The 24,839-nt window shown below is 39.2% G+C and overlaps 1 protein-coding gene across 6 annotated transcripts in view; it reads left to right on the top strand.

Annotated features, from left to right (window-relative positions):
- The window catches only part of GNAL (G protein subunit alpha L), a 171,929-nt gene that overhangs the window by 86,385 nt on the left and 60,705 nt on the right, over nt 1-24,839 (top strand). For 4 of the 6 annotated variants that reach the window (XM_083746799.1, XM_083746800.1, XM_083746801.1 and 1 more), the window contains 3 exons: nt 6,706-6,778; nt 7,599-7,653; nt 7,808-7,927. In XM_083746799.1, the coding sequence (XP_083602925.1) occupies nt 6,706-6,778; nt 7,599-7,653; nt 7,808-7,927 (248 nt within the window). Of the gene's footprint in view, nt 1-5,947; nt 6,420-6,491; nt 6,593-6,705; nt 6,779-7,598; nt 7,654-7,807; nt 7,928-24,839 lie in introns of those variants that run through there. The other 2 variants (XM_083746798.1, XM_083746802.1) reach the window with 2 other exon arrangements.

Raw genomic sequence — 24,839 nt, forward strand, 5'->3', positions numbered from 1 at the left:
ACATGAATAGAACACAACCCGCAGCGGCGCGTATGCGAACGCGTGGGTTGTGATTCGCCGCTTCTGCACATGCGCGTAATGTCATTTTGTGCATCTTCGCATGTGCGAGTGGCGAAACCTGGAAGTAACCCTTTTCAGTACTTCTGTGTTGCCGCAGGACGCAACCTGAAAAAATGTATCATGAAGCAAACGTAACATGAGGTATGACTGTAGATTGTTTAGGAAGAACAACAATAAAGGGCATTGAACATGAATTTATAGCGAAAAAAACAAAATATGACCAGGACCTGTAGCTTCCAGAGAATGCCATATTTGTTCATTGCCCCAGAACAACAAAGAGTCTTTGTGGCACCTTGAAAACTAACAGATTTATTATGACATAAGCATTCAGCCGCTCAAGTAGAAAGGTAGCACAGTGAAGACGTAAACAAGGAAAGAGAAAGAATAGGACAACAGAAGTGAGGGAATCAATTGAAACAGCAGTGTTAAATAGTGAAACTGTCTCACTGAGGGAAGATGAAAAAAGAACAGGAGAAAATAGAAGGTAATTAAAGAGAAAAAGAATCTGGATAAAGAGCATGACTATTTTAGTAAGAGGGTCAGACAATGTAGAATCCCAGAGAAGCATAAAGAAAGGACGTTTTTCGGACAGTGGAAAAGGAGAACAACACTGAAAAAAGAAAAAGTTATCAAATCCATTACATGCAGAGTAAGTACAAGTAGTATTAAAGAAGCCAACCACATCAACGAGGCTGAAAAAAGATTGGGCCTCCAAGTTGGCAAATTGTTCAATATGGAAATGAAATCATCCAGAATAAGAACAGGAGGAGGATAACTCAGTGAGAAGGAGAACTGAAGTTCAAAGTCAGATAAGAAGTTGGCCAAGGGACTATGAAGACAATAAATCACAGTAAGAAGAATAGTAGCAGAATAAAACAGAAACATAATGCTCAAAATAAAAATGAAGAATACATAAGAAATTAAGCTGCAAAAACAGAAAAGGCACAATAGGAGCAATTTCCATATCTCCATCTGGACCCATCATGTGAAGTGAAAAGTGTGTGATCACCAAGAGATGCAGGAGTAACAGAATTAGTTGAGAACCAAGTCTCTGTTGGAAGAAAACAGGAAAAACAGCATGAAATAAGGCATGAAGAATAATCACCTAATTGACAGTCAAACAACAGTTCAGTAGAGTGCCAGAAAAGAAAACAGATGAATGGAATAGAAATAAAATTAGGCAGACACTAGGGTCTAGATTCAAAGAAGCACCACGGGATGGTATCAACAGATGAGACTGATTAATAGCATAGGAAAATAGGACCAGCCAGCCAATAAGTAAGAGTGTGGCTGAGTGAGAATAACATACACCTAAGAGTTATTGAAGAACTTAAGTGTGAAATGGTTGATATTCACTAAAATCAGTTTATTTGAGAATTGGAAGGTAGTGCAACACAGTTGTTGTTTTTTTTTAAAAAGGGTGCATGGATTTTATGGAAAATATAGGCATGTTTCCTAATGTCTGTCTGCATAAATTAGTGGAAAGCATTAATATGCTTAAATTTTTAATCATATTGAAGAATAAGACTTTCAAATGAAGGAATGACATTGCTTCTAAAAAGCAAAGTTCTGCCTCACTGTTTGGAACTGATGGGTGTATAAACAAGCATGCAGATAGGAGTCATCCAATATGAGGACTTCCCAAAAGCATCTGAGTAAATGAAGTTGTCATGGGATAAAACAATGTCTTTTAATAGATCAGTAGCTGAATGAGGAAGTATTGAAGAATGGGGAACTATTGGAAAGAAAACAGGAATTATGAGCAGACAACGTAAGTTAACAGTGAAGTCCTATAAGGATCTGGTTTAGGCCGGTGCTACTTTCTTATATTCATATATTCATAAGTAGTCAGGGGAGAGCAATATGATAACCAATTTTATGGATTACTCCAGATTATTTGTGATGGTAAAACGCAAGCAAACTGTGGAGAAATCCAAAATACCTGTTGAAGCTGGGTTAAAGGACAACAGAAAGACAAATGTGGCACAGTGTAAGCAAGTGTGAATCAATGCATATTACGGGAGTGGAGGAACACAACTTCACACATAAAGTAAGAAAGCAACTCTATGGGGGTGGGAGGAAGCAGCGCTATTTTCAAAGTTGGGCTCATCTCAACATTTTTTGTTTGTTAACTCTGGGCTGGTGTACCTGAGAGGCCCATATCAGTCCCCTTTCAAGGAAATGAAACAGCCAGACCTAGTTAGAGGTGAGAAAGAACAGGGAATTCACATGATGCAAGTAGTCAATATGCACGTTGCAGTCATTCATTTGAGACTATCTAGTAAAGTTGCATTTGGTATGGGATTAGGAGTAAAAGCAGCTGAAAGGTAATTCCTACTTATCTGGCTATCTGCAGTATCACTGTTGGAAGCATTTTGTGTATGTTGAAAAGTGGGGTTAGGGCAAATATTTGGCATAAGGGTGCTTAACTGTGCTTCCCTGTGCATATTAAAACAAGTGGAATATATTTCATTTTTAAAACCCTCTTTCATCCCATAGAATTGAGGCAGGCAAACGCACCACAAGTAGACTGTTCCTTCCCTGGTTTTGTTACCCTGCCTCCCTCTTCCAAGAATCACATCGCTCAAGGCAAATGGAAGCTAGATGAGGTCCGCTGGGCCTCTTTTCCTTCTCCCAGCTGTTTGCAACATGAAGATTTGGTACCATGGTAATGTTGGCAGTATTTTTTTTTCTGCTGGAATTGTTGGGAATGTAGTTTCCCTAGTCCGTGACCATGTCAAAGGAAGTAATAGTACCACACTATTCTGCCTTGGTCAGACCACACCTGAAATACTGTGTCCAGTTCTGGGTGCCACAATTTAAGAAGAATATTGACAAGCTGGAAAGTGTACTGAGGAGGGCAACAAAGATGATGAAGGGGTCTGGAAACAAAGCCTTATGAGGAGCGGTTAAGGGAGTTGGGTATGTTTAGCCTGGGAAAGAGGAGACTGAGAGGAAGTATGATAGCCATTTTCAAATATCTAAAGGGCTGTCACATGGAGGATGAAGCAAGCTTGTTTTCTCCTGCTCTGGAGGGTAGGACCCAAACCAATGGATTCACATTCCAAGAAAGGAGATTCCAACTAAACATCCTTCTCATAGTAAGAGCTGTTAAACAGTGGAACCAACTCCCTCGGGAGGTGGGGGTCTCCTTCCTTGGAGTTTTTTAAGCAGAGGTTGGATGTCCATCTGTCATGGATGCTTTGCAGGGGTGGTGGTCTAGATTACCCTTGGGGTTCCTTCCAACTTTACAATTTTATGATTCTATGCATTTACCTCTCCCACCGTCTTCAGGATGAGAACAATGTAGGAGACAGCAGAGGGGATTGGACTCACTGGTCCATTGGATTATGATATTTCCTTTTTGGCCCAATTCCTTTTTGTGGTTAGTACAAAGCTTTTTTGCATTTTTGTTGAAAATGCTGTTAAATAATCTGAGTGAGGCAGATTGTAGAGTGCATTGGTTTTGTTGTCTGTAGACTATGAGTGAGCTATCTTATTCATGAAACATTGGTTATTGAAATCACCGTCAGCTACAGTGAGGGGAAAAAGTATTTGATCCCCTGCTAAATTTGCCCGTTTGCCCTCTGACGAAGAAATGACCAGTCCATAATTTTAATGGTCAGTTTATTGTTCCTGTGAGAGACAGAATAACAACAGGAAAAACCCCCAGAAACCAAGAAGACAAAAGTCAGAGATTGATGTGCATTATAATGAGTGAAATAAGTATTTGATCCCCTATCAGCCAGCCAGATGTCAGGCTACCTGGTATCTTCACTGTATGTAAGGAGCTGAGATTAGAGGCACCTGCTGTAATCCCAGCTCGTTACAGTACCTGTACAAAAGACACCTGTCGACAGAAGCAATCAATCCAGCAGATTCCAAAGTAGCCACCATGACCAAGACCAAAGAGATGTCCAAGGACGTCAGGGACAAGATTGGAGACTTGCACAAGGCTGGACTGGGCTACAAGACTATTGCCAAGCAGCTTGGTAAGAAGGTGATAACAGATGGGGCAATAATTTGCAAATGGAAGAAACACAAAATAACTGTCAACCTCCCTTGGTCTGGGGCTCCATGCAAGATTTCATCTCATGGAGTTGCAATCATCATGAGAATGGTGATGAAGCAGCCCAGAACTATATGGAGGGAATTTATCAATGATCTCAGGGCAGCTGGAACCATAGTCACCATGAAAACAGTTGGTAACACACCACACTGTGAAGGACTGAGGTTTTGCAGAGCCTGCAAGGTCCCCTTGCTCAAGACAGCACATGTACAGGCCCATCTGCAGTTTGCCAATGCACATCTGAATGACTCGGAGGAGAACTGGGTGAAAGTGTTGTGGTCAGGTGAAACCAAAATCAAGCTCTTTGGCATCAACTCAACTCACCATGTTTGGAGGAGGAGGAATGCTGCCTATGACCCAAAGAACACCATCCCCACCGTCAAACATGGACAGGGACATATTATGCTCTGGGGGTGTTTTTCTGCTAAGGGAACAGGACACCTTCACCGCATTGAAGGGACGATGGACGGGACCATGAATTGTCAAATCTTGGGTGAGCACCTCCTTCCCTCAGCCAGGGCACTGAAAATGGGTCGAGGGTGGGTATTCCAGCATGACAATAACCCAAAACACACGGCCAAGGCAACAAAGGAGTGGCTCAAGAAGAAGCACATGAAGGTCCTGGAGTGGCCTAGCCAGTCTCCCAGACTTTAATCCCAGTGAAAATCTGTGGAGGGAGCTGAAGGTTCGAGTAGCTACACATCAGCCTCGAAATCTTACTGACTTGGAGAGGATCTGCAAAGAGAAGTGGGACAAAATACCTCCTGAGATGGGTGCAAACCTGGTGGCCACCTACAAGAAACGTCTGACCTCTGTAATTGCCAACAAGGGTTTTGCAACCAAGTACTAAGTCATGTTTTGCAAAGGGATCAAATACTTATTTTACTCATAATAACGCACATCAACCTCTGACTTTTGCCTTCTGGGTTTCTAGGGATTTTCCTGTTGTTATTCTGTCTCTCACAACTACAATAAACTGATCATTAAAATTATGGACTGGTCATTTCTTTGTCAGAGGGCAAACAGGCAAATTTAGCAGAGGATCAAACACTTTCCCCCCTCACTGTATCCCTATGTTTTGCCTTGCAACTTTCACACTAACTCATTCCCTGGTCAGGTCTGAAAAGTAACTCCTTCCATTAATGTGCTTTTTATTGACTGTATGCAAATCTGCTGTACTACACTTATATTTAGCACTTAGCCATTTGTTTAACTCCAACATTTCTGAAATCTGATAGAATCCCATCCTCCTGAATATGCCAGTTTCCAACACCCTTTATCTATAGTGAATGGGGGTGGTGGAGACTGAAAGCATACAGCAATCTTGTATATAAGAATTCATGTTTCTACAACGACCACCTAGAGACATTAGGGAGGGGAAATGGGTGGTGAATTTAGCCTAGGCTCAACCTTGTTCCTGTGCTATATGCATTAACACATGGGGACAATGGATCAAAATGGAATTCACATGTCAGATTTTTTGAAGTGGCGATTTTGTGATGTAGAGCAGATTTTTCACACACCACACTTCCCTCATACCCCGTTTAAGGATTCGGATTATTAAAAAAACCTCAAGAGTTAGCACGCTCCATAGAATCCAGCTCTCACTTCTCCCCCTCCCCCCTCCACTCCTGCAGCGTTTGTACTTTGACTACTTCCTGGTCTCACAGAAAGGGGCAGTGCTGAGTTACAAGGACAAAAATAGACCTTTACAGAGAAATATAGGGATTGTAAGTGTGTGTGCGCGCGAGGGCTCCTCTCCCCCCTCCCCCCCTCTCTCTCGGTGTGTGTGTGTGTGTGTGTGCGCGCGCGCGCGCGCGCGTGTGGCGCTGAGAGAAAGCCAGCATTAGGTTTCCAGGAGGAGCCCTTTTCTTTTTCACTGTGTGTTAGGGGTTTTTTTTTGTACAGATTTTTGTTCTGTTTTAAAAAACACTTACCTCTCCCGGAAGCTTCTCTGCATCCCTTTGGGGGAGGAAAAAGAAACCAACTGTGATCAGAAACGACCAGAAACCATTTTATTTGAACAACTGGTGGGGAAGAAAAGAGGAAAGATACCATCACAGGGATATAACTATCATCCGTTAAAAATTATTTCTTTGCACTATTTATTTATAATCCTGTTCAGTCTGACATCCACCCTAAGCGATAGCAATGGGGTGTTTGGGCAACAGCAAAACGGAGGATCAGCGTATTGATGAGAAAGCACAGCGAGAAGCCAACAAAAAAATAGAGAAGCAGTTGCAGAAAGAGCGACTGGCTTATAAAGCCACACACCGTTTGCTTCTGCTGGGTAAGGAAGAACGGCTTTTTGGTGGGGGAGGGCGATGAGGGTGCAGTGGTGCAGTTCAGTTTCCCATGGCAGGCAAGCAAACTATACTATTTATGTGCACGAGAAAATGAGATTGAAAGAATGCAGACCTGCTTTATAAATTATGTGTGCGTGAAATGCACAAATGGCCCTAGGTATGTATAGAGAAGAGTTGAATGTTTTAGAAAAACAGAGATGCTTCCATTCTGTCTTTCCCCATTTTCCCCTCCCCTAAATGTATACATCACACATTTTTCTTCTTTTTCAGGGGCTGGTGAGTCAGGAAAAAGCACTATTGTCAAGCAGATGAGGATCTTGCATGTAAATGGATTTAATTCAGAGTAAGAATTCTTCTTATTTGGAGGGGGGTGGAGAAAAAAAAACACCCCACACAAACCCCAACAAGATGCATTAGAAACATATTAAGCCAAACTGGTTAACAGATCTTTCTTATCCTTTGTATGTAGCTTGTTGGTAATTTACCTCCATCAACTTACCCTATTAGCATGGATATTACTGTTCATATATATTAAGAGAGGCATGAATTCCTTATTTTTCCTCTCCTGGTCCTTCTGCTGTATTTTACACTGTTGCTACTGCAGTGTTTAATAGGCCCTTGTGTAGCAACAACATGGCGACTACTTCTTACAACAGCAAATAACTAAATATTGCCTGAGTATTAACAATATATTAGGTCGTGTGTGTGTAGATGTAGATATAGATATAGATTTGTATGTGTGTGTCAAGTACATATTTGAACTATCCCCATTTTTAAAGTTAATAAAAAAGAAATCAGTTTAACATGATGGTGTTTTGTTATAAAGTGTCTATAGACTGTATTATTTATGTCAGATTTTTCTGAGAATGCCATATTTTGTGATTAGACATTTTCAGAAATGTAGAATTTGAGACAGTTCATGGTAAAAGTAAGCAGTTTTTTAAAATAATTCCTCCACCCCTTTTAAAAAAATGCTTATACATTGTTATTTGTCATGTGGCAGAAATATAAATAATTTATTTTGATTAAAATTGTACACTGCATTTTCCACTATGAAATATTAGGGATAAAAACAGCTATTAAAATTTGAACTTCAGCATCTCAGTAGCAGGTGAACACTCACAACAACTTGGCTAAATTGATTTGTGTTTGATTTCATACAGAGAAAAGAAACAGAAAATTCTGGATATTCGGAAAAATGTAAAAGATGCAATTGTGGTAAGAAAACATTTTTATTCCTTAAATGTATATACTTAGTGATTAGGATTGTGATTGCAGAGGAAACCCTGTTGTTCAGATAAGTCTAAATCACCTAGTAATTCTGTGTGTGATTTATCTCTGTTAATATGTCCTGTTCCTTTGCTTATTCTAGACCATAGTTTCAGCAATGAGCACTTTAATACCTCCAGTTCCACTGGCCAACCAAGAAAACCAATTTCGAGCGGACTACATCAAGAGTATAGCTCCCCTTTCTGACTTTGACTACACACAGGTAAGATTTAAAAGTACTCTGCCCTCTTCCTCCCCCTTGCAATGTTTAAAAAGCATGGAATGACTTGTTTACCATTTGGAAGGCTTACGCTTTGGGATAAATTTATTATTATTGACTTATCATTGGATAATTTTGTTTGGCACAGTATAAAATGTATAGAAAAAAATACTACCCATAGTGCTGCATTTTCTGTTCTTCAGGAAGCGTTATATAATGAAAAGCAGTCAAGGACTATGTGGATTTCAGATTCCTGGATTAACAAATTTTGCAGCACCTTTGTGGCAGGAGACCAGATAAAACCAATATGAATAAGTAGTGTAATATTTGCAGATTTGAGACGGATCTGTTTATTATTTTGCTGGTGGTTGTATTTTCCTGGTGGCATGTTTGAGTAGTGTTCAGTTAAGGCATATTTGGATAATCATTCTTTTATAGTTAAAATGCTTAGGCTCACATCCTATATCTCCTATCCCTCTCACCATTGCAGCCACCTATGTCTCCTGAAAGCTACTAGTAATTCAGGGGCCCCTACTGAACACTGTCAACTTTCCTTCTGTGAACATGCTTAAGCTAGCCTACTTTAGCAGCCAGGCCTGATTTGGGGTGAGTTCTTCCTCCCCCAGTGGCTCTCTGCACATATTATTCAGGAGAGCCTTCTGACTGTCAGAGAGGCTTTTATTGGGGGAACAGTTAGCTGCAGGAGGAAAGAGAGGTGGAGAAACTTTCCTATATGAACTTTTCTTAAGCTAACTTATCTTAAGATTCAAACATTTGTTCTTTATGGCTTGTGAATACTGACAGTATCTAGCATTCCTTTTTTTATATGTAAGTAGCTGTGTTGCTTAGGAAAAAAAATGTTTCGTTTTGCTTCTAGTATGACGTTGTCTTCCTGTCGTTCATTGTATCTACTTACAATGGAGCATCTTCTGATTATTCTAAGGAGAGAGGTTTTGGTCAGGCAGCTGCTGCCTCATTGCTTGTTTCTAAAACTGTGATCCTGTGCATGCCTTCTCAGAAGTAACTCTGAGTTCAGTGGGACTTACCCACTGGTAGGGGTTTATAGGATGGGAGCCTGATACTCTGGACTGGTTCATTTTCCATTTTGAACACTTGGGATTTTTATTTTTAGAAGAATGGCTTTGTTGTAGTTATAAATTTGTCTCAAATGCAGTTATCTAGAAAACTACCTGCATACAGTTAGTTAGTTAGTTAGTTAGTTAGTTAGTTAGTTAGTTAGTTAGTTTGTTAGTTAGTTAGTTTGTTTGTTTGTTTGTTTGTTTGTTTGTTTGTTGGCTCTCATTTGACAGAAATTATAAAACAATGATGAGCTTGAAATGTTTAACCAAATTAAATGATGTTGAATTTTATTTCAAAGATGTAAACTGCTTCCTTAACTTTTGCATCCCTTTGTAATGCGTTATAATTACCGGCAATCTAGAGAGATTTTACATGACTCTTGTACAGTGAGGTATTTGTATGTGGTTTCCTTGTAAAGAAAATTACCACATCAGAAGATGACAAGCTTGATCTAGGTCTAAAAGACAGGATGTTGTACAAGTAAAGAATGCAGCTCTCTTCTGCATTCATGAAACACAAAGGTCAACCTTTCTCCAGTATAAAAATATTTTCAATGATCTGTTTTTAAATCAAGTTGGGCGCTAGATCCTTTCTGGAAGCACGCTAAGCTTGGAAACCAGGGTTGATCTTAGAGTTTTGTTTTTGGCGCTTTTGGCTTCCTTTGAAAAAGAGCAAAGGCACAAGATGTATCAAATACCTGGAAATGAAATTATTTATGATATGTTTACTTGAGTGTATTCACATGAAATAAATTTGTAAAGGATACAGATTATAGATGAAATCATGCTTAGGGGGAAAACTAGTCAGTGTTTTAGCTGCTGTTCTGTGGTATTATGCATATTTGGGTATCATTAAGGCCACCTTCTCTTCGTTGCACCTCTGCACATTTTTACAGAACCAAAGTGGTTTACCTCTATAGAATTAGTGATTTTTTTAAAGTTACATGGTTTTAAAAATGTTTGAATTTCTTGTCTGTCTTGAGCACTGTGTGAGATGTTCAGTATTCAGGATCTTAATTTTACTCTGAGGAGACATACTGAAATTAATGGGCCTAACTAAGTCACATTTAATGGGTCTGCTCTGAGTAAAACTTAGTTAAATACCACCTACACTCTTGTAAGTAGTTCCAAAACGGCACCAAAATGGCTTGAATTTTCTCAAGCAAGAGTTCCCTCATGCTACATGGCAAAGAATTTCTTAAAATTATAGATGTGTCAAAAGCAATGTGAAACCAATGGCAAGACTGCTTTTCAAAGGGGCGGGGGAGAATCCCAGTGTGCACTTGCAAGCAACGTGGACCCCCTAAAGTAGGTTCTTGGCTACAAAACAACAAATGGCACTTGATTTCTATGGAGGAACTCCAACATTGGATGAAAATTGTGGTTTTTTGTGACACCAAATTGCTTTGTTTTAAAAATAAAATTAAAAATACATAAAGTGAAATGTCAGGCATCTATCGTTTATTAAATCCATTTAATTTGTATTTAGTAATAGTTGGTAAATGGGATATGGCTGTCCAAAATGAGGAAATGCCTCAGCAAATAATTGCATTTGTTTCCCAAAATTTATTTCAACTGAAAATAACTCTTGTGTGTTCTTGACTTGAAGTGTACTCTGCAGTGATTTAAACTTGATAAAGTATTTTTCTCTCTCTCTGAAAAAGAAAAATCATATTTAAGATTCTAACTAGCCTACATTGTAACAGGTGACGAAGCTTTACTCTGCTTTGATGCATATATTAGGCAGTATCCTCTCACACTGCAACAGATACGTGGTTTCTCCCCTCCTCCCATATGTATGAAGCAATTCTCAGTGCAGTTTACAAAACAGAAACATGAAACAGCAGAATGCTTATAACTGAAACAGCGGTAAATAATCCATATCAAAATAAAAATACAATTAACAGTGAAAACTATAACCATAAAATAGAAACTATAGAAAATAGTTAAAAGCAGACTGAAATGTCCAGGTCTTTTAAGACCTTTTTAAAAAAATAGTCAGGGAGGGAGCAAAGCAGAACTTTTTTGAATGGGCATTCAATGAGGAATTATTGTGCTGCCTGCCTGCCCGCATACACATACTTGGGATGGGGTGGGGGGGAGGATCAAATCTGGGCACTTGAGTCCCATCAGTAACCTCCATACCCATACTAATGAATGATTAGTTCTCATTGAGTTTAGTGTGGCTTACTCTCTGGTAAGCATGCAGCACTGAAATGAGTGAGATTTAATTACAAGTAAATATGCTACGGATTCAGTTACATATAGGCATCATAATTTAAAGCAGACATCCTGCTAAACTATGTCCAACGTTTATTGTTGTTATGAAAACAATTATATTACAATGTAATTGTTTTCATAACAATTACATTTCTGTTTTAAGCTAAACAAATTCTATTATATTAGTTCTGGCTCTATAACAGAGTTATAATTTTTGTTGCTGGTGTTTGTGAACTTTTCTTAATGTATAGCTAACGATTTATCTGATGTTTTTAGTTCTTTAAGATGTACTTAGTTTGAGGTATGCATTTTCTAGGAGAGTGTTTCTTATTCTAGAGTTTCTTCTATTATTTTTTATAAAGATGTGTGACAATATTAAAAGAAATAACAGGTTTGTCAACCACATTTGAAAAAATGCATTTGTAGCATTTTATGTCATTGCTTGGGGATAGATTTTGCATAGATTTTGTAAAAACAATTTCTTTTCTTTTCTTCCAGTAGCACCTTAAAGACCAACTGAGTTAGTTCTTGGTATGAGCTTTCGTGTGCATGCACACTTCTTCAGATGTGTGTATCTGAAGAAGTGTGCATGCACACGAAAGCTCATACCAAGAACTAACTTAGTTGGTCTTTAAGGTGCTACTGGAAGGGGGGAAAAATTGTTTTGACTATGGCAGACCAACATGGCTACCTATCTGTAAATAGATTTTGTAGTGTATTATGGACAAGTTAAGAAATAAATGTTAGATTAGTGCATCTAGGTACAGCAGGAAGGTTTAGAGTGGAAGAAGAAGCTCTACTGTTTATCTGGACCTTTGGGATAGAGTGGTGATTGACTTTTTTTTAGGCTAACAGAAATTGACCTGTGCCATTTTTAATTCTGTATTGATGGTTGTTTTGCCCTTTGTGTGGCAGAGTGAATATATTAAGGGCATATTATGCTACTAGCTGTGAACTAGTATTATGTCTGTTATGTAAGTTTCAACTTGTTAAAGACGATTAAGCTTTAAATATTTTGACACTGTTTGCAAACATAGTTGGTACATAATTATCTTTGGATATTGAGGGTATATGTCTAGAAGAAGAAAAACTATTTGTTTGCACATGCATAAAATAATTATTTTCAATCTGTAGGGATGTATGTGTACAGCAAGTGCTTGGAAAGTTGAACCACATTTAAGAGATGTTCTTGGTAACATGCATTACAGTACTATGCATGTTTACTCAAGTAGGTTCCACTGTGTTCAATGAGATATACTCCCATGTAACTGCATATACAACTGTGGCCTGAATCCCTAATCTGCATATAAAATATAAATGTTAATAGGTAAATTTTAGAACCAGTTAAGCATTCTTAAAGTTCTGTTCAGAAATAAATAGTCTCAAGGGGGTGCAACTATTCCTATGATTGGTTTGTTAACATCTTTTAACTTTCTTTGGAATATACAGAGTGATTTACTGCTTTTGTGAGTAGTACCCTCCCTGTGATTTTTCAGAAAAGTTTAAAATTATGCCTCCATGTTATCCCTTTTAATGTTAATGAGTAAACATAACATTCACTGTAAATATTACTTTATTTTTTCACTTTTTGTTTTTATAAAACAGGCCCAGCACCAACAGCCAGCCATTGCCCTTCATGCCAGGAGTATCATTTATTTACATACATATTACATAATGCCTGAGTTTACAAAACTCATATTTATCAAAAATATCAGTAGCAATTTTATCCCCTGTGCTTTTTAACATCCATATGAAACTGCTGACTAGGGTCATCTGTAGTTTATCTGTTGTTAGCAATATGCTGACATTATGCTGATGACACACAGCTCCTTTACATCTGCAGGTGTGGCAGTGGATGTGCTGGACCCTTGTCTTGCCTTAGTAATAGAACTCACAGTCCAGATGAGTTTGAGGCACTGCTAGTGGGCGGTTCCCTAGACCAGATGGATGGGAGGTTGCCTGCTCTTGATTGGGTTATACTCCCTCTGAAGGAGTGGGTATGTAGCTTGGGGATACTTCTGCATTCATTGTTATTGCTTGAGGCTCAAGTGGCAACTGTGCTATGGTGTGCCTTCCACCAGCTCCGACTGGACAGAGATAGCCTAACTAATTCAGTCTATGGTCTGGTAATCTCTAGGTTAGATTACTGCACCACATTGTACGTAGGGCTGCCTCTGAAGATAGTTTGGAAATTTCAGCTGGTGCAGAATTCAGCATCCAGGTTGCTCACTGGGGCAAGACTGTTTGAGCATATTACACCAATCCTTGTCCAGTTGCCAATTAGTTTCTGGGACTGATTTAAAGCACTGATTTTTACCTATAAAGCCTTAAATGGCCCAGGACCACCATACCTCAAGAACCACATCTCCATATGAACCGACCCAGACCTTTCAATCACCATCTGAGCCCTTCATTGTGTTCTTCCTCCATGAGAGGTCTGGAGGCTGGCAACACGAAAACGGGCCTTTTATGCCATGGCTCCCTGCCTGTGGAATGCTCTCCCTTGGGAAACTCGCCTGTCGCCTTCATTACATATCTTTGGGTGCCAGGCGAAAACATTTCTTTTTAACCAGTCCTTTGGCTGATTAACATTCCGTGTCCTTTTGAATGTGTTTGTGGGAGGATGGGATTATTGGTTTGTTCTTGTTCTTGTTTTTATTAGGTATCTTGTGTTCTCGTTTGTATTTTGATGTTGTGAACTGCCCTGTGATCTTCAGATGAAGGAGTTTCTACAAATTTAATAAATAATAATAATAATAATAATAATAATAATACAGTAGTAAAACCCAGACCCAGTTCAAGGCATCAGGAAGATACTTAAATAAACAGGTTCATCATCAAGAGCCATCCAAATGCCAATACAGTTGAGGCCTCTTGAATTTCAACAGTGAGGGCATTCCATAGACCTGATACAATCAATGAAATAGCATGTATACCCTATAGACAGACATTCAATACATAGCTAGTGAATAATTGCTGCCCCCAGTGCAGGGTTTGAAACTAGCAGGGCACCAGGTGCATTTCACGCCTAGAGATTCTCCATTTGCGAGCAACTCAAAAGGTCTGGGTGCCATTTTTTGCGCCTGGCTGACACTTAAGGATTATTGAAATGTATGTGCCTTGAAGCCTCAAAGTATATGTTAAGGATAGGCAGTATGTTAAGGAATTTCACAATAAAGAGTAGAGTGTTTTGAAAACTGAAGTATAGTACTAATTACCAATATTTTTATTGTAAACACCAAATTATTAACAATTTCTCAACAATTAACAAATGTATTAACAATTTCTGTTTAAAATGTAGTATTACCAATGCGTCACTTATGTGAATTGCGTATTAGTTCATGCTTATCAAAATGATAAATAAAAAGTGTTGCTGACACCCCCCCCCCATGGCGACTAGCCATTCTGTTTTGGTGCCCACAACCCAGGTTCCAGGAAGCAGTTGGCTCCTAGCTCTTCTATTCTAGTTTCTAACACTGCCCCAGTGTAGGTGGAAATCTTGACTTCAGTGGCCCACACAGTATGCTGCTAGCCACTCAACAACTTTGTCCGTATGTGTTGCTGAGATAGCAACCTGCATGCCTTTCACACTGTCTCTCAGTGGCAGGAACAGGTAAAGAGAGATGCAAGCGCTACACTGCCTAGGGCTTGGAGCCATAAAATGGTTCACATTTTAAGATAATGTTCTATTTTTCTATTTGCATACCAGCCAGAAAGAAAGTGTTGTCTTATAATGGATATTTCATTACTGAACATTAACATAATTTTAAAATTCTTGTACATTTAGTGCCATTTGTTTTTTTTATATATCCTAGGACAGCTTTCAGATGGTATCATTTGTGTATCACATACTTCAAGCTATGCAAATATCAATTATAAACTAATATTAATCCTTATTGTGTAAAAGAGGTTCAATCCTAGAGCCTCCTCCCAAAATGGATCAAGCAGAGGCTTCCAACAGACATGACCTCCCCACTGACAGAGCACTTCTTCAGGGGCAAATAGGAGCCTCCACCCAATCCTAACCACCTCCAGTCAGTGAATTCAGGGGTCAGGATTACTATGTTAGATGAGATTTTCAAAATCAACAACAAATTTATCACATTATTCAATATTTCTATACCGTAGTACCTTGGAAGTCGAATGGAATCCATTCCGGAAGTCCATTTGACTTCTAAAATGTTCAAAAACCAAATTGCGGTGGATGTTCGGGTTCCAAAAGCACGTTCACAAACCGGAACAATCACTTCCAGGTTTGCAGCATTCGGGAGCCAAAACGTCCTAGTTCCAGGGCGTTCAGTATCCAAGCTATGACTGTAATTAAGACCATTTATATGTTTTTGTTCATATGATTCATGTATATTGGGGAGGTAAAAAGTTGTTAAATTTTAAATTAAAATCTCAAAGAATGTTAGAAGAAAAACAATGAAGGTTGTACAGAGATAATTTTGGATTAATTTGATCTGGCATATTCTTAAACCATTATCCTTAACTGAGGATTCAAACTTAGTGAATAAACTCTTTGCTTGAAAACATTACAAATGTTGCTGCAATAACAGATCTGACTCATAAAAATAGCTTTAAAGACTTAGGGAACTGCTTTTTTAAAAAAGATAATAAAGCAAATTTGGTTTTCCTCCTTGGTCTTAAATGGACCATTAAGGATTGTTTTCCATGTTTTCTTTTCCTTATACGATTTCTTAACAGGGATAGAAGACATAGAACCATAGAATCGCAGAGTTAGAAGGGACCATAAGTGTCATCTAGTCCAACCCCCTTTTGAACCCAAAACCATTAGATTAAGAGTCTCATGCTCTACTGACTGAGCTATCTTTCAGCATATAATATTTGTTTTGCCAGATCCAAAACATACATGTGAATGGTGATGGTGTTGAATTTGTGGAAATGTGCCAATTAATTAATATCTGATCAAGTGACAGATGTGCAGAACTGCATTGATTTTTCTGTGCTATCCTACATATTTTCATAAAACTACTTAGAAGAATAACCTCAATTTCAGGCCTGTTCATACATGCCTGAGCCCACTATGTTTTGTAAGACTGCCACTCTATATGCCTACTCAGATGTAAGTCTCAATGGAGCTTTCTCTTAGTTAACTGTGTATAGAATTTCAGCCTGTACAGAATGACTGTAAAAATATATAGCTTTCCCCCTTAATGATTATGTTTTTAAAGGAAAAATCATCTCAGTATGAAATGTCAAAAGGTATAATTGAAGCAGATTATCAAAAAGAGCAGCTATATGCAGAGAGCAGCATGTAGAGTCAGATGTTGGCCAAATTTTGCCCAAAGATGAACCTTAGGAAAGCAAAGGTATAAACTAGACAAGTGAATATTTGAGAAAGTGCAACTAATGTTACAACAATAATTTATTAACAAATTGAGTTCACCTAAATACTTCCACTGGTTGAATTCTATAACTTTACTGGGTGCATTTTAATGGAACAGCATAAAAGATCAAAGCCTGAGACTTAAGTTGTATTTCTGGGTGTCCTTTCCTGTTCTTTGTTCTTCAGAATAGTTGTATCTGCTGGCAAGTTAGTTTGTTTGCTAAATCTAGGATCACTGGTGGAGGAAGAGGAGTGCGGGGGGAGCACACCGCCCCCAGCAATGCAATCCCGGTAGGGTGCCATCGCGGCTGTTACCCCCCCCCCACGCTGTGGACACACACACACACACACACCCCTGGGACACGCGCCAGGCCCACCCCCGCCTGTTCTCCGCCCCCTGGTGCTAGAGCATGAAGCTCTGCCACTGTCTAGGATGCTGTAATTTGCTCCAGAAGGAGAAACCCAACAGAGTACTTTGTATAATCGTAGCTTAATAAACCACGCATACCACCCCTTTGCTCCACCCTTCATACGAGCTAACCAGGACGTATTCCATTAACTGTAGTTTTCTGTTTTGAAAGTCAGGGTACTAAGCCATGCTCAACCTATATCCTGGCTTGTTCTAAAGCTATCAACCATAGCTTTCCATTTTGGACAAAACACAAAACAGAATGTTTGATGGAAGACTTCCTGGTTTGTTTGCCAGCTCTCGTGAAGCAGGAAGCAAAGGTGCTATGTACACTCCACAAATACTAGTTCTTATATTGGCTTATTAAGCTAAGATATCATCATCCAATCACAGCCAATATATATCAGCCAAATTAATCTAAGGTTTATTTTCTTTATTTTTAAAATTAATGTTAATAATTCTTTTATTTGAGGGTGAATCCAAACATATTCTATTTTCTTAAACATGAAACCATTATATTTTATGTATTTGCACAAAAAGTCCGTAAAAGAACTTTGTAAAAAAGAAACATACAGTCATACCTCATGTTATGTCCACTTAATGTTGCGTTCTTTCAGGTTACATCTGGAAGTCCTGGAAAGGGTTACTTCCGGGTTTTGCCGCTCACACATGTGCAGAAGCGCAAAATGACGTCATGCGCAGATGCGGCAAATCGCAACCCGTGGGTTGCGCTCTTTTCATGTTGCGAACAGGCCTCCAGAACGGATCCCGTTCACAATGAGAGGTACCACTGTATTGTAGTAGTTCACATCACTAAAAGAGTTACAGATAGGTAGCCGTGTTGGTCTGCCATAGTCAAAACAAAAACAAAAAAAAATTCCTTCCAGTAGCACCTTAAAGACCAACTAAGTCAGTTCTTGGTATGAGCTTTCATGTGCATGCACACTTCTTCAGATACACAGTGTATCTGAAGAAGTGTGCATGCACACGAAAGCTCATACCAAGAACTGACTTAGTTGGTCTTTAAGGTGCTACTGGAAGGAATTTTTTTTTGTTTTGTTTTGTTATCACTAGAAGAGACAGCATTAAAAAAAATATATCAATCCTTCCCCCCCCCCACGTAAGTGTGCAGTGTTTCTCAGACAATTGGTTGTCTTGGTATAATGTTAAAATGCTTGGATCTCTGAGGTACAAACCTGGCAGCCACATTTCATTCAACCTGCTAGATCCTGTGGTCTATTAAGCTCTGATGTGGTTTCTCTTTCATGTAACCTTGGAGAAGATCCACAGAGATAAAGTGGCAGAGGGAAGTTTGAGAGCACCCAAGAGAGAACTAGGCAGTCCTACAGTGCAGTAAACCTGACACATTGTTGAGTGAACCCCACCTACCATTGGCTGTTACCCCAGACGGATGGACGGACAGACAGAGACAGACAGATAGATGATAGATAGATAGATAGATAGATAGATAGATAGATAGATAGATATCTGTGTATTTTCAATTTAATTGCTCACTTTTAGCTGTACTGTTATACATATAAAGTTATATATTTTAGACTTTTACTTCTAAGCAACTTTTTCCATGGGTGAGTGGCGCTTTGTAGGAAAAATGTTCCCTACTGCTCAACGGTTGCAATGCATCATGTCAAGCAAGAAGATGGCTAAAATCCTTTCCATCTGCAGTCCCCTGGTTCACAGTTAGGGTGTTCATAGTCCACCACACAGATTAATAATCCCATTCCATTGCCTCTCTTTCCACTGAAATTATTTTGTTTAGGACCAGGTTTTTTATTCTATATCACTGAGCAGGTGAAGCACTCATATGAAAACACTAAATGTGAAAGGAAAGGCCTTTCTGTCTGGTGTTAAAGCAAAGATACTGTCTGCAGTTGCTGTCTAGGATGTGACCTAGCTGGCTTAGCTCCAAACACTAAAATCACATCATAATTATTTTTTAGTGTACAGAGTGCTTCATTGCCATTAATTCATTAATCTTTCCAACAAACCCAGAGAGGTTAGTGATATTTTCCCCAAACTTGTGGGGAAGGAGTCTGAGGATAACTGGACTCAAGTTAGGAGAGGCATAGGCAAACTCGACTTTCCAGATGTTTTGAGACAACAATTTCCATCATCCCTAGGGATGATGGGAGTTGTAGTCCCAAAACATCTGGAAGGCCAAGTTTGCCTACACCTGAGTTAGGATTACCTACTGATATGAGTTCCCACTTCCTTCTCTAAGCCTGTGCATTACACCATTTCTCAATAATATGTCCTTCACGGGAATTTATATATTTTGCTCTGATCCATGTTGGATTGAGGGGAGTAGGAAGAGAGATCTATAGCCTAAACTAGCAAGTTGGCACAAAATATCACTTTGCTGTTTTGTTTTGTTTTTATTTAAATAGCATCCAGATTATCAGAGAAAAATAAATATGCAGCTGGACTTTTGGCATTGTACTAACCCAGGGGTGTCAAACTCAAATTCATCGGGGGCCACATCAGCAGTTTGGTCACCCTCAAAGGGCCGGTATATAAAAAATATAAAAACAAGTGGAGGTTTCCTGAATGCATGTAAAGTGGAGGTTTCCTGTGTAGAATGGCCGGCGCCACTAGAGGGCAGACGTTCTCTGGCTTGTAGGCTGCCGCGCATGCGCTGAAGAGGCGGCTTTCTTGTGTCAAAAAAAAAAAGCGAGAATAAAAGGTGAAGGCTGGCGGCGGTTACACGGGCCACATGACGAGGTCTGGCGGGCCGGATTCGGCCCGCGGACCTTGTGTTTGACACCCGTATACTAACCTCTAAATACTACAGTAGATCCTGTGCCTCAAGTACAGGCTTAATTAAGGTTCCACAGAGCCATAGTAGTAGCTGGACAGAAATGATTTATCAGTGCTGTTGACTCAAGAGGACAAGGTACTTTGCTAATACAAAACGGACTGCATGTAGACTGTAACTCAAAACCTGCACTTTGCCCTTCCTTCTCCTCCACGAAGAAAAGACTGAAAGTGTTCACTTCTATTTTCAATTAACCATAGTTATTTATTATATCTTAACTGAGAATTGTTTTTAGTGTTAATTTTGGTTTTTGTTGGGGGGCAGGAGAAGCTAGGACAATTACCCATGTTTTAAAGTTGGTTTGTGTCACTAAACCATGACTGAAAGGCTCCAGTGTCAGTCCGGGTTCTGGCATATGAGTAACAGTGTCTAGTTGAAAACAGAAGCAGAAGTTTCCCATCTCCTCCTTGCTGCCATGCACCACTCTTGATATCCTCTTGAGCAAATCCTATCTAGGTAAGGTTGTAAAACAGTAAGTTGCATCACAGCTCCAGGAACGCCTTGACAATATTGAATTCCTGTGCCCACGGTTTTGCAGATATGATTGGCAACTAGATTCAGCAACAAACAATTTTGTCAAGGCAACTGGGAAGACAGGTGATTCCCCCCACTCTTTCACATCCTCCCTCTCCTCTCCTCTTTACTGCTTTCTAAAACCTCAACTTCCGGCAAGAGGTGCAGAACCGAAATGTGTGGAGGTTCTGCATATCCATAGCCTTTTGCTTCTGGATAGCCTGGAAGCAGTAAGAGTACATTGCTTGGTTGCCTAGCAGCAGCTATACACAGGTGTTTCAGGGAGTGGGAAGAGGATGAGAGAGGCAAGATTAGAAGGATCTTTATGTGTCTTCTATTACAGCTGTCACATGTCACTCACCCTTTCTCCTAGGCCTACTGCCTAAACTGTTTGCTTATGAAAATGAGCAAAAATACAGACCTGTGACTGTTACAAGCAGCAGCCTGACATGTTCTCTTAGTTGTGTTTGAAGCCCAGCTTGCTCTCAAAAGAGGTCTTGTGGCTGTGCCTGCTCTGGGTCAAGTAAATATGAGAGCCACAAAATTTGATTTCTTGGTAACTGTTCCCTGTCTGTGGGACTCCATTCTTCCAGGAGTGCCCTAGCAACTATCTGTAGAAGGTGCCTAGGAATATGGTTGGTTGTTTGTTTGCTTGTTTTTAGATGAAAAAATTATAATCAGATGATAATATCCAGTTTGTTAAAACTTCAGGGTCCCTTCCAACTCTGCAATTCAATTATTCTATGATTCTATTATTCCCTCTCTCCTGCTTTCTAAATGAAATCTGAGTTCACTAGTTATCTAAGATAACAAAAGATGCTTACATGTATTCAGAATCACAACAGATTCTTTAATCATGTTATGAGTACGTAATAGAAAAACTTAAAAATCTGAGAAAATACATTTTAGGTTTAAGCTTATACCTGGAGTAAGGGCTGGTTATCTTTCAAGAGGTGTTAATAAAAGTATACACCTGATTTCTGGTAATAAATGCTTTGTGTACTGACCTGGTTCAACCACTGCATACTGTGGTCTGTGTAAATGAGCAGCATACTAGTGCTGCTTAGGACAAAACAGTTTTTGGGAAGGCAATTTGGAGCAGAGAAGCACTTGAGAGGGATAGTGAGTTCTTAGCTCTGCCCTGTCTTGTTAATTTCCCACTGTATCTCTTCTTCTCAGTTGCATTCTCTGGTTCCAGGTGCTTGTTTGTGAAATAAAGACCCATTTGAAACGATGATATGGTGGAGGAGCACCAAGGAATGTTTTTTACAGCTTCTGCTGATCTTCTTCTTCTTCTTCTTCTTCTTCTTCTTCTTCTTCTTCTTCTTCTTCATCTTCTTCTTCAGCAATCACTCGTAGCCGAGTTGTCTTCATTAACATGGTCTTAACAGTGCATCCATAAGTGACTGTAGAGGCCAATTCTGGATCCATGTGTCCTTCTACAGTGGAGACATAGGTTTCCGAGCGGGAGTTGATCACAGTGAGGTTTTGCCTTCCTCTTAGCATGTTTTTCCTTTTTGCCCTAAGTTCGAGCCAGTGCCACAAGACTCTATGTATATCTGTAGATTTGGGAAACGGAGCAGTCTGTTTGTAGCTGCTCTGAATCTTTCCAGTTTGACTCATTATTCAGGACCCAGTTACATTTGCTAAAAATGAAGGCTGTATAACTTTTGTGTTTAAAGGAACTACAATACTGTAAAACAGTGATGTAGACTGTTGGGTTCCTCTGGGGCTGCTCTGTGCATTTTCTTTTTCACAGGATATGAATTAGTGCCATTTTCTGCACTGTTAGATAGCTGGTTTGCTAAAACAGGTAATTCCCCAGTTTCCAAGTAATATGGTGAGCTCAGGATTCCCACAAATTTATGATGAGACTTAAGGGATTTGGCTATGCTAAAATATAGCAAAATTGAGTAGTGGCTTTAGATGTAAGGTTAGGTGGATTTTTAGTAGTCTTGCATTATAAATCATGAAAATTCTATTTCTTCTTTGTTGTTCCATTATAGTTGTTGGAGCATTCAATATGAAATTGGTTGATGAGAATCTGTTTGTTGAAGTATTAATATGTCCAGATTACAGAAAAATTGGATGAAAAATGACTGCATTTACAAAAAATTAAAATTTGTGACTGGATAAGTGAAGGTCAAGTTCTATTATTTTTTTTCTGTAGTACATTTAACATGTTCACTTGGGAGGTCAGAATTATTTCAAAACCACATGTTTTGAATGGTGTCTTTCATTAGCTTGTTGAAAATCAATCGCACAAGTTTTAAGTTTATGAACTTTAAAAACTGACATTTGGGTTTTTGTGTTTGTTTATCTGATAATACTTTATTTTTGAATGAAAAAAAAGTGACTATTGAAATATTAATCATAGAAAGAAAGAAGACCAGCAAAAGAGAAAAGGAATGCAAGACACAAAAGCTAGCCCTCTGCTCCAAATGTTTTTTCTTTCTTGTTGTGAGTTTTTGTGTTTTGGTAAGGGTATTTATTATTTTGCTTGAGGACCATGTATGTGTTTTGAAGAATTGCCAGGAAGTGAGGAGAATTTGGATTATGCTATCTTTCATGTGGTTGGCAGAGGCAGGTATGGCAGTGGAAGTAGAATAGGCAACCCTAGCAAAAGGAAAATTAGACATGTTCCCCTTCCAGTTCTTCCAGCCAATATTTTTTCTTACTGTCTTGGCAGTAGCCCTCCAAATCATAAAATTATGCTGCTAAACAACAGGCAGGCACATTGTAAGATATCCAGGATTTATCTTGACCAGCATACTGACTTAGTTTATGTAGGAGAGACCTATGTGGATGAAGAGGGTGACATTAATCTGCCCCATCTCTGTCTACTATGTAAAGCACCTGGTAACTTCTGGCAGTTAAAGAGCAGAGTTGCAATGATCTGTTGTGATTCTGTTCCTCTGACAGTCTCCAAATTTTGTGTGAGCCCTCCTGGTAGGTGATTAAGGCAGGATTTGGATTCTTTTGAAAAACCATCTATCCCACTGGCCAACAAGCTCTTTACCCTGACCAACAAAGGTGATCTTTAGGGGTAGTGTTGGACTTCCTTTGATAATTGTTCATCTACAGCAGCCGAGGATGACGTCTGCCACTGGCCTGCAGTGGCTGTGGGCCTGTGTCAAATAATTTCTAGTTCTATCCATTCTACAGAGCAGACTCTTGATTTGATGTTGGCTGAGCAGAGTGCTGGTGATATATGGGTGGTAGAGTTTGAGATAACTTCCTAACAGGGTTGGAAAGCTGTTGTCTTTGTAGAACTCAACAGAGAGAAAGATGGTGCCAAAATTAGAATTAGTTGGCTTTGCCTGTCTTTGGCTCTGGCTCCACCTCCTGTCGGCTCCACCTACCTACCTACCTACCCCAACTTCCTTCCTAGCATTCTCAGCATCAATCACCACTGAGCAGCACCTCTTTGCTCAACAGAAAATTCACACCCATGAGCCGGAAACATAAGTGAATTTCTTGTAATGAGGGAAAGACGAGTGCTGTAGCTTTGATATAAAGAAATGTTTTCATAACAACTTCATTCATATAAATTGTTGTAATTCCATCTAATTCACAGCTTGGGTCAGAAAGGTGTAACAAAGCTGGATTATTTAAAGTTGTCTTTTAAAACTATCAGTCTGTAAAAGTCATGCAACTTTTATTGGATTATGATTCAGAAAAGTGCAACTATAATTATCTTTCTCTTTTCAACTTTTATCTTTCTTTTTTTAAATAGTTATTATGTGTTAGTAGATGGGTACAATTAAAACTACATTTTGTCACATAATTAGTTACTATGTTAGACATGTGGAGCGTGCCAAAATTCTCTTTCTCTAGAAAGTGTATTGGTGTTTAGTTTCAGTAACTTTAATATGCTTCTCAATCCAAGAAGTCAAATTAAACCTGTACATCACTGACACTACATTGATTGAGACATGAGTCTGGCTCAAGCAATGTACGCGCAAGTTTTGGTCTAGAAGAACACAGAGTTATTTGGAGAATTGTTTGCCTATTTTATATGGGATTATGCAACATGGTTGTCCAGAGACTCTTGAGTGCACCCCAGCTAAGGAGGTGAACTGGAGTAGTTTTTCACATTACCCGTGATTCATAAACTATATATATCAAGATGGATTAGGGAATACTAAACCTTTCAAAAGTTGCTTAGTTTCCCCCCATAAAGTTAAATGCTTGGCCATCCACCCACCTCTCCACCCCACCCCATGAAACAAAACCAAAGTGGCTGGGGATGGGTGAGAGAAAATTGACTTTTTCAATTTTTATAGCAAAGGTAAAATTACCTACCAGGGTAGGTAGGTACCTACCTGAAACTATTTGGTAGAGGTTTTTTTTACTAGGGGCACTTCCCCAATCTATCCAATTTTCATGTGCCCCCCCAAAAAAAATGAATAAAAAAGGATAGGGAATATGACTTCAATTTTTTTACACCAAAGCAGAGCTGCTTCTGAACCTATATTTCTGAAATTTGACAGTCTTCATTCCTTGGGAAT

This window comes from Podarcis gaigeae (genome assembly GCF_964106915.1).
Source record: "Podarcis gaigeae genome assembly, chromosome: 7".
Classification (NCBI taxonomy): domain Eukaryota; kingdom Metazoa; phylum Chordata; class Lepidosauria; order Squamata; family Lacertidae; genus Podarcis; species Podarcis gaigeae.